This window comes from Pristis pectinata, chromosome 10, assembly GCF_009764475.1.
Source record: "Pristis pectinata isolate sPriPec2 chromosome 10, sPriPec2.1.pri, whole genome shotgun sequence".
NCBI classification, from domain to species: Eukaryota; Metazoa; Chordata; class Chondrichthyes; order Rhinopristiformes; family Pristidae; genus Pristis; species Pristis pectinata.
The window spans coordinates 90,070,129-90,085,918 of record NC_067414.1 but is presented as its reverse complement, the minus strand read 5'-3'; the positions used below and the strand labels follow the sequence as shown (position 1 = coordinate 90,085,918).

Below are 15,790 nucleotides of genomic sequence, written 5' to 3'. Positions count from 1 at the left end.
AGTGACTAAATTTTTTAACTTTCTATTCCTTAGGTGATATTCATGGACAGTACACAGACCTCCTGAGGTTGTTTGAATATGGAGGGTTTCCACCTGAAGCAAACTATTTGTTCTTGGGAGATTACGTAGATCGAGGGAAGCAGTCTCTAGAGACCATTTGCCTCCTCCTAGCATACAAGATCAAATACCCAGAAAACTTCTTCCTTTTGCGGGGAAATCATGAGTGCGCCAGCATCAATCGTATCTATGGCTTCTACGATGAGTGTGAGTATTCAGCGGCTGTGACTTAATTTACCGTGTAGCCTCAGCTACATTATATAATGTAATCTGCACCTTTTATCAAGTCTAACTGGGGAGAAAGGTTCAAATAGAACAATGTAAAGATTTTGATGTTACTGCCTGAAAATAAAGTAATTAATTTTTGTTTTGAAATCTCCATATTGTGACTGTGCAATGTGACTGATTCCTGTTTGCAGTAATAAACAGGAAAAAAAAAGCTTAACTTAAATTATTTGGTTTTAGCAGATTCATTATAAGAAGAAATTTGTTTACATAAAACTAAAAGTTCACTTGTGCCCTCAACAAAGAAAATTAGCAAAACTCTCCATCTCCCACTGGGTGATGTATATTCTGTCACTCTGGTATTGTAATAGTACCTCTGCCACTCTCTACCTCCCCACTGATTATATTCTGCCTGCGCTCTGCATCTCCCAGCTGGTGATATTCCCTCTGACTCTTCACTGGAATATGGTGCCTTTATTATCTCCTGTCCAATTCTACTCTTGCTGTCTTTATACCCTGTGCCTCTTTTCCATGGTACTGCTATTTCGAGCTACCACTCGATTCCTTCTAACTTCCCTCATCCCTTATTTCAAGATAGCACTTTTCATTCCTCCCACGCCCCCCCACCCCACCATCACCCCATCAGCACAACTAATCCTATTATTACCCCAATGTGCCATATTTCTTCCCTTTCTCCCTCTTCAGTATTGCCCATTTCTCTCCTCCATCTCCCTTCAGTGCTATCCATTCCTCCCTTTTTGGGCAAACAGAGGCTTGTGAAGAGTTGATACTGTCATACGTGAACCACTCATCAGCACCCCTCCCCTCCTTCAAAACCCCAGGTCCCAACCACTGAAGCATTAACTATTAATTGGAGTAGTCTTGAAATGAGAAAATTGGTATACCCTTTCAAGTTGGCATTTTTTTCTATTTTAGGAAGCAGTTCCTTTTACTCCTTGATAGCATAGATCAATATTAATTTTTGGTTAGCTAGTGTGTGACGAGCTGTGCACATTTCACACACTCTGTAAACCACATGCATTAGGATATCAGCTTACCATATTAAGTCCTTGATCTATTTGTGAGCACTCCTTTTTCACTCCTCTTGTGATGTCAATAGTATCAAATATCTTTGGGAGAGAGAGCAACCAGATGGCTGGCTTCCAAGTCTCTGCTGACGGGGCTATGCAACCAGTTGTTCAGAAATGTTATCAAGTGCTTCAAGTTGTCTGCTCCCTTCTGCATTACCCCCGTGCCTCCCAATGGAAATGAACAATGGCCTTCACTGGTGGGTAACTCATCGGGGGAGATGGATTGATTGACCATTAGGGCTAATTAATCTTGACTGGATGTTAGCAATATAAATTAATTCCTCATGTGGATGTCTGTGCCTCATGATGTAAAGGATGTGTAGTGGATTTCAGAAGTTGAATTTGTATGTAGATGTAACACATCATAACAACGTACTAATGTCAGTCTAATCTGGAATATGCAAATTGTTGGATTGTTAACCTCATATCACTTTTCTAGTACTTGAGAGTAACCAGAATTGGCAAATAAAAGCATTCACGGTTTCACCCAACCACTAATGTTTTGGGACTTGGGCTCAAAGGCACCTTTTTGATCTCTGATCCAGCAGGTGGGCCCTGGTTGTAAATGAGAAGAGTTGCCCCACAACTCTGCAAATGGGTAGAAGTGTCACAATAGCCAGGTCTTGTAATGTTAACTACCAGAACAATGTAATCCTGATGACAGCAATCCAGCATTCCTAAAGTCAAGTTGATGTTTGCATTTTAGCAAAGTTGTTCTGATGTGGGATGTAGAACTATCATAACTAAAGGAAACCCTTTGACTCTTTGTGCTTGTGCTGGCTGTGAGAAAGAACTGCCTGGTTTCAACCTATCTCTCAGCTTTTCCCCACAACTTTGCAAGTTGACCCTTTTCAAGCCTGTATCTAATGGCTTTTTGAAGTTCTAGAGGATTTTGATTCCACCATACTTTCAGGTAGTCCATTCCAGAGTTTAACGTGCCTTTTACAAAGAAATAACTTGTTTCCATGTTAATTTTTTTCCCCTATTTGAATGATCAAAAACACACATTTTGATTTGTCCACACTTAAATTTCTCTGCTCTAAGGTGATGAATCCAAGGTTTTCCTAACTCTCCGGATGACTAAACACTCAGCTGTGGTAGCTATCATTCCTGATAAACCACCTGTACTTTCTACAGAGCTTAATATCCTCTTGATAGTTTAGTGGGACAGTATCCCAGCTGAAGCGTAATTTGTAGATGTTTTGCATTATTTCCTTGCCTTGTGTTCAATCTCCCCACTTGCAAAGCCAAATATTCCATCCACTGACTAATTATCTGCAAGAAATTTAGACTACACCCCTCAAAATAGCACCATTTAATTTGTAGCAACACACAAAAAGGCTGGAGGAACTCAATTGGTCAGGCAGCATCTACAGAGGGAAATGGACAGTCGACATTTTGGTTTGAGACCCATCACCATTTAATTTGTGCTGCCTTTCCATGTAGTTTATCCCAAAATGTTGTTACTTTTCACCTATGAGCACTAAATTACATTTGCCATGTGCCTGCCCATTTCACACGGCTACCTGAAACCTGCTCACTCTTTGCAGATCAAGCTTTACTAAATTTGTATAACTTCATAATTGTGCTCCCAATACACTTACTTCTATTACTGACCCTGAGGGATTCCGTTCCATTCTTTTCTCCAGTCAGGAAAATGTCTGTTAACCACTACTGTCTTTCAGCCATTGTGTATCCAAGTCCCTACTGTCCAGTTTATGATGAGTTTCTAATTTCCAAATAAATCTGGCACACAGCAGTATTTAATCAAATGATATCAAATTCCACCAGGTTGGCAAATCTGTGCTGGATCTCCCATGTTTCGAACATACAGATATAAACAGGCAACCAGCCCCACCGTTGACGTTCATGCTTTGCTCAGGCGACCTCCCATACTTCCAGGTTAAATATTATCAGAACAACCCCTATTCCCTTCTCCCCTGTATGTTTATCTAGTCTCCCATTTAATTCATTTTCACTAATTGCCTCGTTCACTCCCTATTTATACAGGAAGTTTCAAATCCTCACCCATCTCTCTGTGAAGAAATGTCTTCTGACTTCCATTTGATACCTTATAACATTTGTGTCACCCTTTCTGAAGTGGAAGCTTTCCATAGGTCACCTTCCCTTCTCTCAAGACCATGGAATAAGAGTAACAAATGGGGTTGCTTCTTCATGGCTGGTATGGGTAGGGGGAGATCTTTAAGATAATTTAAGATTAAATCTTAAATATTTAATATCCCAAATTGTTTTATTATTTGCATAGGTAAGAGACGTTTTAATATCAAACTCTGGAAGACATTTACAGACTGCTTCAACTGTCTTCCAATTGCAGCCATTGTGGATGAGAAAATTTTCTGTTGTCATGGAGGTGAGTTTCCATCTTTGCTTTTTAATTCAAATTTCAGCTGTGCCTGGGGATCACTTCAAGCCATTTCAATTTGTGCTGGAAATTTATTTGCAGTGGTGAAATTAAACATGCATAGCTTTTGAGGTTTCCTTTGGCTAGGATTAGGAACTTATCCCCTCGGGACAAGAAGGCCATTTAGTCACAGCTTCTGCTATCTTGGTTCCCAGCTCAGCTTTCATAGTCATAATTTCCACTGCTATCCAGACACACATCATTCAAATTGACAAATGTGTGGAATATGGATTATCAGCACTATAGAATTAAATTTGCTTAGACTGTCTAATTGATTTTCAGTTGGATGGTAGCATTAAAAAAAGTTCAGCTTTAACACATCTCAAATGTTTGAATCGTTAATAATGAAAATAATATTACTTAAAAGTAATGAGGAAATTTGATTCTGAATAAATTGCAACAGCAGAACTCTAACTGGAAATACTGACCTATACTGTATACAGGTACATAGTTACAGCTGATCTGTAACTTAAGCAGCCTTTTAAAATTATTGCTAAGGGATTTTATTTGCATGACTACCATATATTGATGTGCAATTCATTTTGTCCAGCTGCTTAGATCTAGGTTAATGTATACAGGAATAAAATAGTGAATTGAAACAGGTTGCTCAAATTTGCACTGAATCCAGATATTGAGCATGTTTTGCTCAGCAGACAGTTGCACAATTTTAAGGGCTGCATGTGCAAGCAATCACACTCAACAGATAACCTCCATAATAGTGGTAATTACATATTGTGTTTTATGGTTGCTTTCCATGTACTCAAAAGATTAGAAATGAATCCTAGTAATGCACAAAGGTTGATTAAATAATTTTATTGGTTATAAATATAACATTTGTGATTATGTTGGCAATTCTCTGAGGAGCAGTTTAAATTTTGCTTTAAAATTTTTTTTGATGGATGCTAAAAAAAACATTGCATGTTGGTGAATTAGATGTTTCTGAGTTTGTTTTGAAGCATATGAATCTATAATTTTCAGATGTGGTGATTATAGCATCTTTTGTTGTGAGCTATTAACTACATATTAAAGCAGTTGACAATTTTTAGATTGTTGGAAACATAGAAACAGAGGAGGAGTAGACCATAGTTAGGATGGGGAGGGTTCCAGTTTTGTAGTATTGGACAAGAATCTGGTTCAGAGCCTTCACTGAATCATGGATTTAGTACAGCAAAGCGACACATCTTTGCACAAGGGACCTCCTTTGACTCTGCAATAAATCTATTCTCGTCCTTTCCATAGGGCTGTCACCAGATTTGCAATCAATGGAACAGATTCGCAGAATCATGAGACCAACAGATGTTCCTGACACAGGTAGGGCATGTGGCAAGCAATCATCACACCAATGACAGTAATATTGTATGGTTTTGACAAGTATTTTGGGAGACACATGGTTGAAAGCCAAAAATTGAGCACAGCTATGAAAGTCATTAGTTCTAGTCAAAACCAATATCTTTAGTAATGTTCACAGAAATTTGCACAATAAATCAAGTTATTGGCCTACAATTTTCGAGCCATTTGATTAATTTTTAGATGTCAGAATTATCTTTAATGTGACCATCAGAATGATTCTAAAATCCAGACAAATCAATCCCTTGATCGACATTTTTTTTTGTTTGTCATGTAGTTTAGGTTAGACTCTTTATTTTCAATTCTTTTGTGTATTTGTAGTGCACGAAAAGCATGCCCATTAATAACTACTCCCCACTCTTCTCTTTATAACCACTCCCCTTCTCCACTCTCAGTCCTGATGCAGGGTTTTGACCCAAAATGTCAACAATTCCTTTCCCTCCCACAAATGCTGCTGGACCCGCTGAGTTCCTCTAGCAGACTGTGTGTTGCTGGAGATTCCAGCATCTGCAGTCTCTTGTGCCTCCATTTAATAAAATGAACTACTTTCACTTTAGTGCTGTTTGCACAGTTTAATTAAAATGTTCAAATTTAAACCTTTCTCTAAGGTTTTCTGTAAATTGTCTGGATTTTTAAAATCAAAATGTTTACATTTTTGTTGTACTTTGTCAGCTTCCTTTGTTTCCCTCTGGGTCTCTTTCCCATCTATAAAGCAACTTTATTCTCACCTCATCACCTGGAGTTTTGCATTTTGAAGTTAGTGTTAATGCACGTAATGCTGTTTATAATTTTCTCTCTGGCTATAATTAAGGTTGGGTTTAACAGATTTTCTCTCTTTCTCAATTTACCAAAATCGACTTGCAACACACACCAAAATTTCATAGTCTTCAGGCATTGGGAGAACTAATTGTATTTGGGAGCCGGTAGCACCTCGTGAAAATTGTTAAGCAGTTTCGGGCAATATAGGAATAGTGTATCAAAGCAAGAAATTTCAATAGACCAAAAGCAAAATGTTACAGAAGCTGGAAACTTGAAGTAAAATCAGATGAAGCTAGAAATACTCAGGAAGCTGGGCAGTATCAGGGTAAGGAGAAACCAAGCTAACATTCTAGGTCTCAAAAGTCATTGACCTGAAATGTTAACTCATTTTCTCTCCCTGCAGGTGTTGCCTGACCTCAAAGCATTTTCTGTCTTTATTTAAACTTATTTAAACTGGTGTCCTGCAAGAAATGCATCAGCTAGTTTGCATAGACCAAAGTCCTTCAAACGCTGTGTGATAATAACCATATCGCCTATTAATTGAAAACTGTTGTTGCAGATCTCCCTTGTTTCAGTTCCTCTTGAATCTAGTATAATGTGAAATATTTGGGGCTGTCTTAAAGTGACTACTTCATGGCAGTTTGTTTGCAAGTGTCTGTAGGATCTGGTTTCACTGTATAATTATGATTGCATGCTTGATTGCCTTTGTGTGATTTTTTTTTTAAGACGAGTGCAACCAATGTCTGATGTATAATTCTCTCGCCATTGGGTGCATTTCTAACCAGCAAGAAAACGAAAGCATTATAAGTATCCATGACTGTGACTCTTCTAACACTTTAAGGCCTCTACCAGTTATACACAAGCAGCCAATCTCTCATTTTTTTCTTGATGTGTTGCTTTGGCTTATATGAATTCAAACTAATCTGCTCTGTGTTAATACAGGGTGTTGTACAATTTATTCTAAGGCAAGTGCTCTGTATTTAAATTAATCTTGGGTTGATTTGACCATGATTTTTGAAGCAGACTATAATTGCATATAATCAAGACTCCATATTTTGCACCAACATCTACATCTACTGGGCCAACAGAAACAAGCATCTGCTGTAAACGGAAAATAGGGAAATGGTACACAGGCTTCTCTCTAAAAAATAAACAAAAAGATTACTTGGTACAAAGGTGCTGATTGTGTTTGCACTGAATCTGAACAAAAAAATGTCTACTGCTTGGGGAACAGAACACTCAGTGACCAAAAAAGGGTCTATAAGACAGCCTTTCATGCATTACATGCTTCCTGGTATGCAATGGTCATCGTCTGCTTGGAAGATTTTCATTGTAAGTCATGTAACTGATGGAGCCTGCCTTTTTGGAATTGGTGTTTAAAAGTGCCTACAGTTAACATTTACCAGTAGCATGCCAGTAGTTCCAAATGTCCATATAGACTACATGGGTTTCCCATTTAGGGTGAAATAAGGGTTGGATTACACTGCAGGACCTCATCCAAGAAATGAGGTCATTGAGAAGCACAGGCAGCCCAAACAATCTCATTTGCACCATGGAACCGTGCATTACTGTGTCGTCATCAGTTTTTTAATAGAACATTGTACAGTGACAGCAAAGCAGTAACATGTTGGGTACTGTTTTCTGCAGCTGACAGTATTTCGCCAGATTACTAATCAACAGTGAACAAGATGGATGCAAAACTGAATTGTTTAATAGAGTTAGTAAATATCAACACAAATCTAAATGTTGCCATCAGGCCAATAACTCTTAACTGAAATAAACTTATGATATTCAGGGAACTTGAGGCAAGGAATTGGTTAAATTTTTAAAATAATAATCTACTAGAGGTCTTGGCAGTTTGTCCTTTGCTGCCTCCTTGCATCCACATAGGCCCAATGCTGCAGTTTTGCTTTAAGAGGTTGCTGCAAGATAATCTTTGTTGAACTTGGGTCAGAAAGAGGTGAATAGGAAGTGGAGTGTATAACAGCTTGCTGTTACGGTAGGATGTGAGGTTAACCTTCTCTCGTCTTGCACCCATCTGACATCGCAAGAAATGCCTAGTGTTAAAACATGACATTCTGACTAGAAGCCAGTGGTACTCTTATTTATTTATTTTTAATTTCTGTTTTATTCATCTTCCAGGATCTGGTGATGCTGGCAAGGCCAGCATTTTCTACCCCTCCCTATTTGCCTTTGAGAAGGTGGGTGGTGAGCTGCCACCTTGAACCATTGCAGTCTACTCTCACGCTGTGGTTGGGTAGGATTTAAAGCCAGAGGTGTTAAAGGGCTAATGATATATCCATAACAGGATAGCACACAACTTGGATTGCAACCATTGGGCGGCAGTGTTCCCAGTGGCGGCTCCCCTAGTCGTTGGTGGTAAAGGTTTGGGTAATGCTGTCAGAGTAGCCAACTGTGGTCCATAGTGGGAGGGAAATCATTCAAAGTCCTCTAATCTCGTGATGTCTTCTGTTAAGTAAGAGAGCCTTAATTTCTCTTCTGGCTTCTCCCTTTTAAAATGATGAGACCAAATCAAGTGGCAAAAAGCTTGCTTACATAGCTGTAGTTAAGTGATTTGATCATTTCACACACAATATTACATTTTCAATATCCTAACCTATGACAAATCTTTCACTTTTTTTGTACCTGCCTATCATCTATTCTGCATATTGAGATCATTAAAAGCAAGCTAATTCAATTCTGGCTCCACAATTCCATGTGCTTGGAATTCATTTTGGGATGCTGAGTTTCTCCAGCTTAGCTGAAGTAGTTAGGTGTGACAGTGCATTGCCCTACCAAAGATGAAAGTCATTTACACTTGTTCTTACATGCTAACTCTCTAGGCTTGCTGTGTGACTTGCTGTGGTCGGATCCTGACAAGGATGTACAAGGTTGGGGTGAGAATGATCGTGGTGTCTCTTTCACCTTCGGAGCTGATGTAGTCAGCAAATTTCTGAACCGGCATGATTTGGATTTAATCTGTCGTGCCCATCAGGTAAAAACAAAAACTCAGTTTAAAAAGAGATACATATTCTGCGTGAAGCAGCTGTCTACTAGCAACCGTGAAACATCCTTGCTGCTCATTGGAGAATTATTTTCCCAAGTTGGATAAAAATATTCCGAATCTTCAAACCTTCTGATTTTTCTCAGGTTTCACAAACCAGAAATGTGTGAAATTCCTGTACTGTATTTTTTTTTTACTTTTTTGCAAAATTAATGGAGGAAGTTTCCTGTATGTTGCCACTGCAGAAATGGTGATGAGGGAGGGAGGTATACGGGGGCGTACATGGGTTCCTGGCTTTGAGGGTTTTGTGACTTCAATTATATGTAGGTCAAAAGATTTGGTTGACTTTGTTCCTCATGCAGTGTTTTCACATAACTGCTGCTTGTTTAGGGGATATCCTTGGGGTGTGGGGTTGGACATTCTAATTTTCAAACTAGAAAAAATATAATCATGCTCATAATAAGATTTCTGTTTTTCAGGTTGTTGAAGATGGTTACGAATTCTTTGCTAAACGCCAGCTGGTTACTTTGTTTTCTGCTCCAAACTACTGCGGAGAGTTTGATAATGCAGGAGGAATGATGAGTGTTGATGAAACATTAATGTGTTCCTTTCAGGTACACGTTGGTCAAGTGCTAACTGGGCTTTCTTTTGGCAGTGTGAAGCTTGTAATGTTTGATGTGGATAGCACAATATGTGCAGCAGTACTTGTGATCAAGTGTTTTCTCGGGGAGGAGGAATTGGCATTCCCTTGTCTCGCACAGTAGATGTTCTGTCTCCTTCCACTTAACCATTTAAGAACCGTTCTGTTTACCCATCCCTCCATTATGGAGCCACTGTTAAGCAACAAAAAGGTAATGGTGAAATCCGTGTAGGTAGTTTTGCTGATACTGAAGTTATTCATCAGTATCCCTCGGCAAGTGTTCATCAATGGTCTCTGCTATTCAAACTTGCCTTCCAGTAATAGTAGGGGCTATTCTTCTGTGTAAAGTATAATGATTAGACAGAATGGACGTGATGATTAGATAGGAATATAATACATCTATTCTGTGCTTGTGGCCCTTTCCCTCATTTTTCTTTCCACCATTTATCAAAACAATTGTGTATTTTCAGCATATCAGCAGGGCACTCTACCCATCCAACCTGTTAGAGTGAAGGGCATGGCTGGCAAGATTAGGGAACCCTGGTCGATGAGGAATATTGAGGCGCTGGTCAGGAAAAAGGAGGCGGCGTATGTCAGGTGTAGGCAGGTGGGATCAAGCAAAGCCTTTGAGTATAAGGGATGTCAGGGTACACTTAAGAAAATCAGGAGGGGGAGGAAGGGGTCATGGGATATCCTCGGCAGATACAGTGAAGGAGAAACCTAAAAGACTCTAGGTACACTAAGAGCAAAAGGGAGAGAATAGGTCCCCTTAAGGATCAATGGTCGTCTATGTTTGGAGCAATGGAGGTTGGGCAAAGTCTTAAATGACTCTGTTTACCATGGAGAAGTCAAGGAAGCTAGGGAGTTCAGGGAAGAGAACAGTGATGTCCTGAAACATATCAATATTATGATCCAGGTGTTGGCAGTCTTAAAGTGTATCAAGGTGGATAAGTCCCCAGGACCTGAGCAGGTGTATATTAGGACATTGTGGGAAGCAAGGGAAGAAGTTGCTGGGGCCCTGGCAGAGATTTTTGTATCTTCACTAGCCAGGGGTGGGGTACTATGACTGGAGGGTGGCTAATGTTGTGCCTTTATTAAGAAGGGCTGCAAGGATAAGCTAGGAAACTACAGATCAGTGAGTCTAACCTCAGTGGTGAGAAAGTTAATGGAAGGTATTCTGAGAGACAGGATCTACCTACATTTGGAAAGACAAGGATTAAGAATGGTGAGCATGGCTTTTTGTGTGGGAAGTCATGTGTCATGAATTTAATTGAGTAAGAGGATTGATGAGGCAGAGTGGTACAAATTGTCTACATGGACTTTAGCAAGGTCTTTGACAAGGTCCCACATGTTAGGTGGGTCCAGAAGGTTAGATTACATAGGATCCAGTTTGAGCTAGTCAATTGGATACAAAATTGGCTTGGTGGTAGTGGAGAATTTTTCAGATTGGAGGCCTGTGACCAGTGGTGTGCTGCAAGGATTGGTGCTGGATCCCCTGTTGTTTGCCATGTACATTAACGATTTGGATGAGAATGTAGGTGTACGATTAGTAGGAGTGGGAATAACACCAAAATTGGTGGTGCAGTGGACAGTGAAGAAGATTATCTAAGGTTACAACAGGATCCAGATCAACTGGGAAACTGGGCAAAGGAACGGCAGGTGGAACTTAACTTGGACAAGTACATTTTGGGAAGTTAGACCAGGGCAGGACATACACAGTGAACAGCAGGGCCCTGAGAAGGGTTGTAGAACAGAGACACCTTGAAAGTGGTACACGTGTAGATGGTGGTGAAGACGGCGTGTGGCACGCTCTCCTTCATCGGTCAGGGCAGCGAGTACAAGAGTTGGGATGTTATGGTACAGCTGTACAAGGCGTTGGTGAGACTGCACTTGGAATATTGTGTGCAGTTCTGGTTGCCACGCCATGGGAAGGATGCGATTAAGCTAGAGAGGGTGCAGAAATGATTCAGAAGGATGTCGCCAGGGCTGGAGGGCCTTGAGTTGCAAGGAGGGACTGGATAGGTTGGAATGTTTTCCCTGGAGCAAAAGAGCTTAAGAGGTGACCTTACAGTGGTTTATATAATCATGGGGGGCATAGATAAGGTGGATGGTCAGTCTTTTTCCCAGGATAGGGGTGTCCAAAGCTAGAGGGCATAGGCTTAAGAGGAGAGGGGAAAGATTTAAAGGATACCTGAGGGGCATGTTTTTCCAGAGGATGGTGGGTATATGGAAAGAGCTGCCGGGGAAGTGGTAGAGGCAGGTACAATTAGACATTTGGACAGGTATATAGATAGGAAAGGTTCAGAGGGATATAGGCCAAACCCAGGCAAATGGGACTAGCTCAGGTAGGCACCTTGGTCGCATGGTTGAGGTGGGCTGAAGGACCTGTTTCCGTTCTGTGTAACTGACATTTCACCTCATCGTATCAACACATCCTTCTGTTCTATTTGCCCTCAGTACTTGCCTAGCTTCCCTTAAAATGCACCTCTGCTATTTGTGTAGAAAGTTCCACATTCTGACTACTGTTAGTGCATGACTATCTTTTTAGCCATAGTTTTGTGCCCTACAATTATCTATATCCTGCCATCTTACAGCCTACCCTACTCTTCATCTCACTGCAAGCAATAAATTTCTACCCACCCTCCATTTCCTCATAATTGTAAATGCCTTTACCAAATCACAAATAGCATGGAAGGAGACCAGTTGGCCCATGTTCACACTTCTGTTGTGATGGTAACTATAGTTTTTAAAGTGTTTCTTTGTAATTGCATTTCCCACGTTCCAGGTAATATCCAAAGAAATTTGTGATTCCTCTTGCCATTGCTACAGTATTCTGTTGTTTGATCACTAGCACTGAACCCACAACTCTTTTAAAAAGTCACCAACTGACTTCCACCATTCCACCTTTAAACTTTTAATCTAAATCTCTTGACATAAAAACATTATTGGTATAGTGCTGGAAAGTAGCAATGAGGTAGAAAATCTGCCATGATCTTGATGAATGGTGGAGCAGGCTTAAGGACCATATGACCTACTGTTCCTCCTATTTCTTATGATAGGTTTTTTTGTCCTCTACAACTGAAGATGTTTTTAATGTCCTGTGAACTAATTGTTGCAAATTCTTCTCTTTTCATCATCTAGATTTCCCCAGTTTACTTTGGGTTTTTTAAATAGCAAAACATATCACATCACACTTGCATTGCAATCCATCTGCAGTGTCTCGCTGCAGCAATCTCCAGTCCCTTGAAATTATTGCCTGTGATTCCTGTTAGTCATTTCCTGCAAATTTGAACCCACTCTCTTTAAGCTTTGGAGGAATATCAGTGATCGAAGCAGTCCCAGTACAGAATCCTCAAGTCCCAAGAGAAACATCTCCCCTAATGGAGAAAGTGTACCTTTTGCAGACCAGCTCTGAATGTGTTTGGGTTGTATGATAGTATTTTGAGTTCATTTGCATCTCTTCATGTCAATGTGCTGCTCCTCAGTATTGAATTCTTAGAATTTAGTTCTTTAATCTCATTTAATGGTCATTTTGGGTCACCTCGAGCCTGGCATGCATTTTCCTTGTCTTTTTGTAGAATCTTTTCTGTTCTAAAAATGCAATACTTAGGCTTGATATTGAATATGCCATTTGCTCTAAAGGTCTCTGGATTGATCATAATTTTTCTTTTCTTAATGTGCACTTTACTTCTATATTTCAGATTCTAAAACCTTCTGAAAAGAAAGCGAAATACCAGTATGGCGGACTGAACTCTGGTCGCCCTGTTACACCCCCTCGCACGGCAAACCCTCCAAAGAAGAGGTGAATAGCAAGGACAGCCCCAAACACCTTATCATTTGTACACAGAGAAAGCTACCAGTATACCAGTTCATATACTAATGTGTGTAACCTGTAGGCACTGTTCAACCATCTGCTACTGTCTGTCTTTGTGAGCCTCAATGCTTGTAAAAAGAAATAACTAAGTCTTTTTGAAAAAATGTTTTCCAGTAAATACGCAGGTGTGGCATATTGTAATGTAAATCAATGTAGTACCGGTAACCAGTGCATATTATTAATAGTTTGGGCTGGGATGAAGGTTAACAGATCTAAGGCTGGGATAAAAGCTTTCTTTCAACCTTAAAGCTATCTCTAGCGTAATCCTTGAATCTTGCAATGAAATTAATTTTGGGATTTGGTTATTTATTTCTGAAGTTGTGTATCTGCAGATACAGATCTGGTACAGGCACCATCAAGATTTGTTGAAGGAGCCACGGTCTGTGAAGCTCCATTAAAGTACTACAGTCTTTTATACAGTTAACTGGTACTTGCCGTGCCTCCTTGTTGACACTTGTCCAGTACAACAATACCAGCCTGAAATGCATACCAATTGTTTGCCCCTTGTTGTAACCCACTCGTTTTGATTGTACTTGCACTGTTCGCTAGATTTTTATAGAGGCATTTATTTCTCTTGTGGTGATTCTCCAAACTGACCTACAGCTAGTCTATATGGTACTTAATTTATGAAGACGTAGTGGGATTGGGGCAGAAATTGAATGGCAAACTTAGTAATTTAATATAACTTCACAGCAAGCTATTTTTCAGGTGTTTTTTTTTTGCAGAGATTAAAACCAGAGGAAGCTTCAAGGTAGTAATCCCTTTTTCCCCAGCTCTAGACTTGAATGATTTAATATAGTTTTGTGCAGGGCTGCATGCAGTTTGTGTGCTCCCATCTTTTTGACATCAGGCATGTGATACCGCTTGGTATCTGAACAGTGGCATCTAACATTGTGTTTCAGTAATGGCCCTTGACAGAAAATTAACGAAGGATTCCAAGTCTTGATTTTTTTTTTAATTCCCCTTTTCAAAATTCTAAAGTTTCATCCCAGTCCTGTGAAGTTACATCATTGTTTGAAGGTCTTGGGTGGGTAGGGGAGGGTGGGGTGGGTAAACTTTATCATAATTGGAACACCAGAGAATTTGAATGTACACACTACATAGTCTAAAGATTTGTTTTTTTTAATTAAAACCACAGTAGCATGATTTATTCATAGATATAGCAGCCCTTGTTTTCATGACTTTGTGTTTGAATATTCTGAAGACTGAACCTGTAGCTTTCCAAAGGCAAAATCTGGAGTGCACCGTCTTTGAGGGCTAGTCCCTTGGTTATGTAAATCAGTTATAATGAAGCCTGAGGGCATTATTCTGTTGAGATCGTTTTGTTAAGGACGCCCTATTTCTGCTGTTTTCAATACAATCTTATACCTGATGCAATGATTTTGTTTCATTTCTCTCCAGAAGTGTTGTAATTTCATCCTTCTGCACTGTCATTTATCACACCAGTCCCCCAACTATATATTTGGAAAGATGAGTAGAATAATTTGATTTTTAAATAATTCTTTTACAACAAAAAAAGAGTGGTGATCTCCCTTCAGCTCTACAGTCTCATGTCGTACCACCCCTAAGGGCATCACAGTGACACAGTTGGTCGAGCCACTGCCTCGGTATCAGAGACCCGACTTCAATTCCCGACCTTGGGTGCTGTCTGTGTGGAGTGTGCGCATTCTCCCAAACCATGCGGGTTGACAGGTTAACTGTAATGAGTGGTAGAATGTTGGGGGGTTGGGGGGTGTGGGTCGGGGTGTGGAATTGATGGGAAGGTTGGGAGAATAAAAAAAAGTGGTATTAATGTAGGATGAGTGTAACTGGGTGATTGATCGTCTGTGCAGACTCTGGACCAAAGGACCCATTTCCATGCTGTAGTTCCCCATGACTCACTAATAGACTGTTTCTTTGAAGGGTGCATTTTCTTTTACTTATTTCATTCTTCCCAATGCCAGATGCTAATATCACCACATTCTTTCAGTACAAGAGGTCTGGATGCACCTGCTGCTCGTGCCTATCACCCAACCAGATGATGTCACGTGGTTAAGGATTATACTGTAATGTTCCTTTATTCCTCCATGGTGTGGTGAGGGACCTGTTGAGATGTGTAGTAGGAATACATACGATGCAAATGTACGTGTTGGCATTATTTATGTTCCTAGGTTTGAATTTACCTGGTCAGATTCATTGGTTAGTTGTGTACTAATTCATCTTATAACCACTGCTTCCTTGAACAAGCACAGTTTAAATTTTAGTCTTGCTCATCAACTATTCAGTTTACTAATAAACCGTTGAGATTTACTGCAGTAAAACTATAACTGGGTTGGCAAAATAGAATCATCTTTTATGTGGAAAAGCCGTGTATGTTCTCACCTAAGAGCCA

General features: G+C 39.9%; 1 protein-coding gene across 1 annotated transcript in view; it reads left to right on the top strand.

The window, feature by feature from the left end:
* ppp1cb (protein phosphatase 1, catalytic subunit, beta isozyme) overlaps window positions 1-14,791 on the top strand; it is an 89,488-nt gene extending 74,697 nt beyond the window's left edge. The window contains exons 3-8 of the mRNA XM_052024317.1: window positions 34-264; window positions 3,640-3,744; window positions 5,035-5,106; window positions 8,745-8,896; window positions 9,385-9,519; window positions 13,247-14,791. Coding sequence (XP_051880277.1) covers window positions 34-264; window positions 3,640-3,744; window positions 5,035-5,106; window positions 8,745-8,896; window positions 9,385-9,519; window positions 13,247-13,351 — 800 coding nt within the window. The 3' untranslated portion in view covers window positions 13,352-14,791. The remainder of the gene's footprint in view (window positions 1-33; window positions 265-3,639; window positions 3,745-5,034; window positions 5,107-8,744; window positions 8,897-9,384; window positions 9,520-13,246) is intronic.
* The last annotated feature ends 999 nt before the right edge of the window (window positions 14,792-15,790 follow it).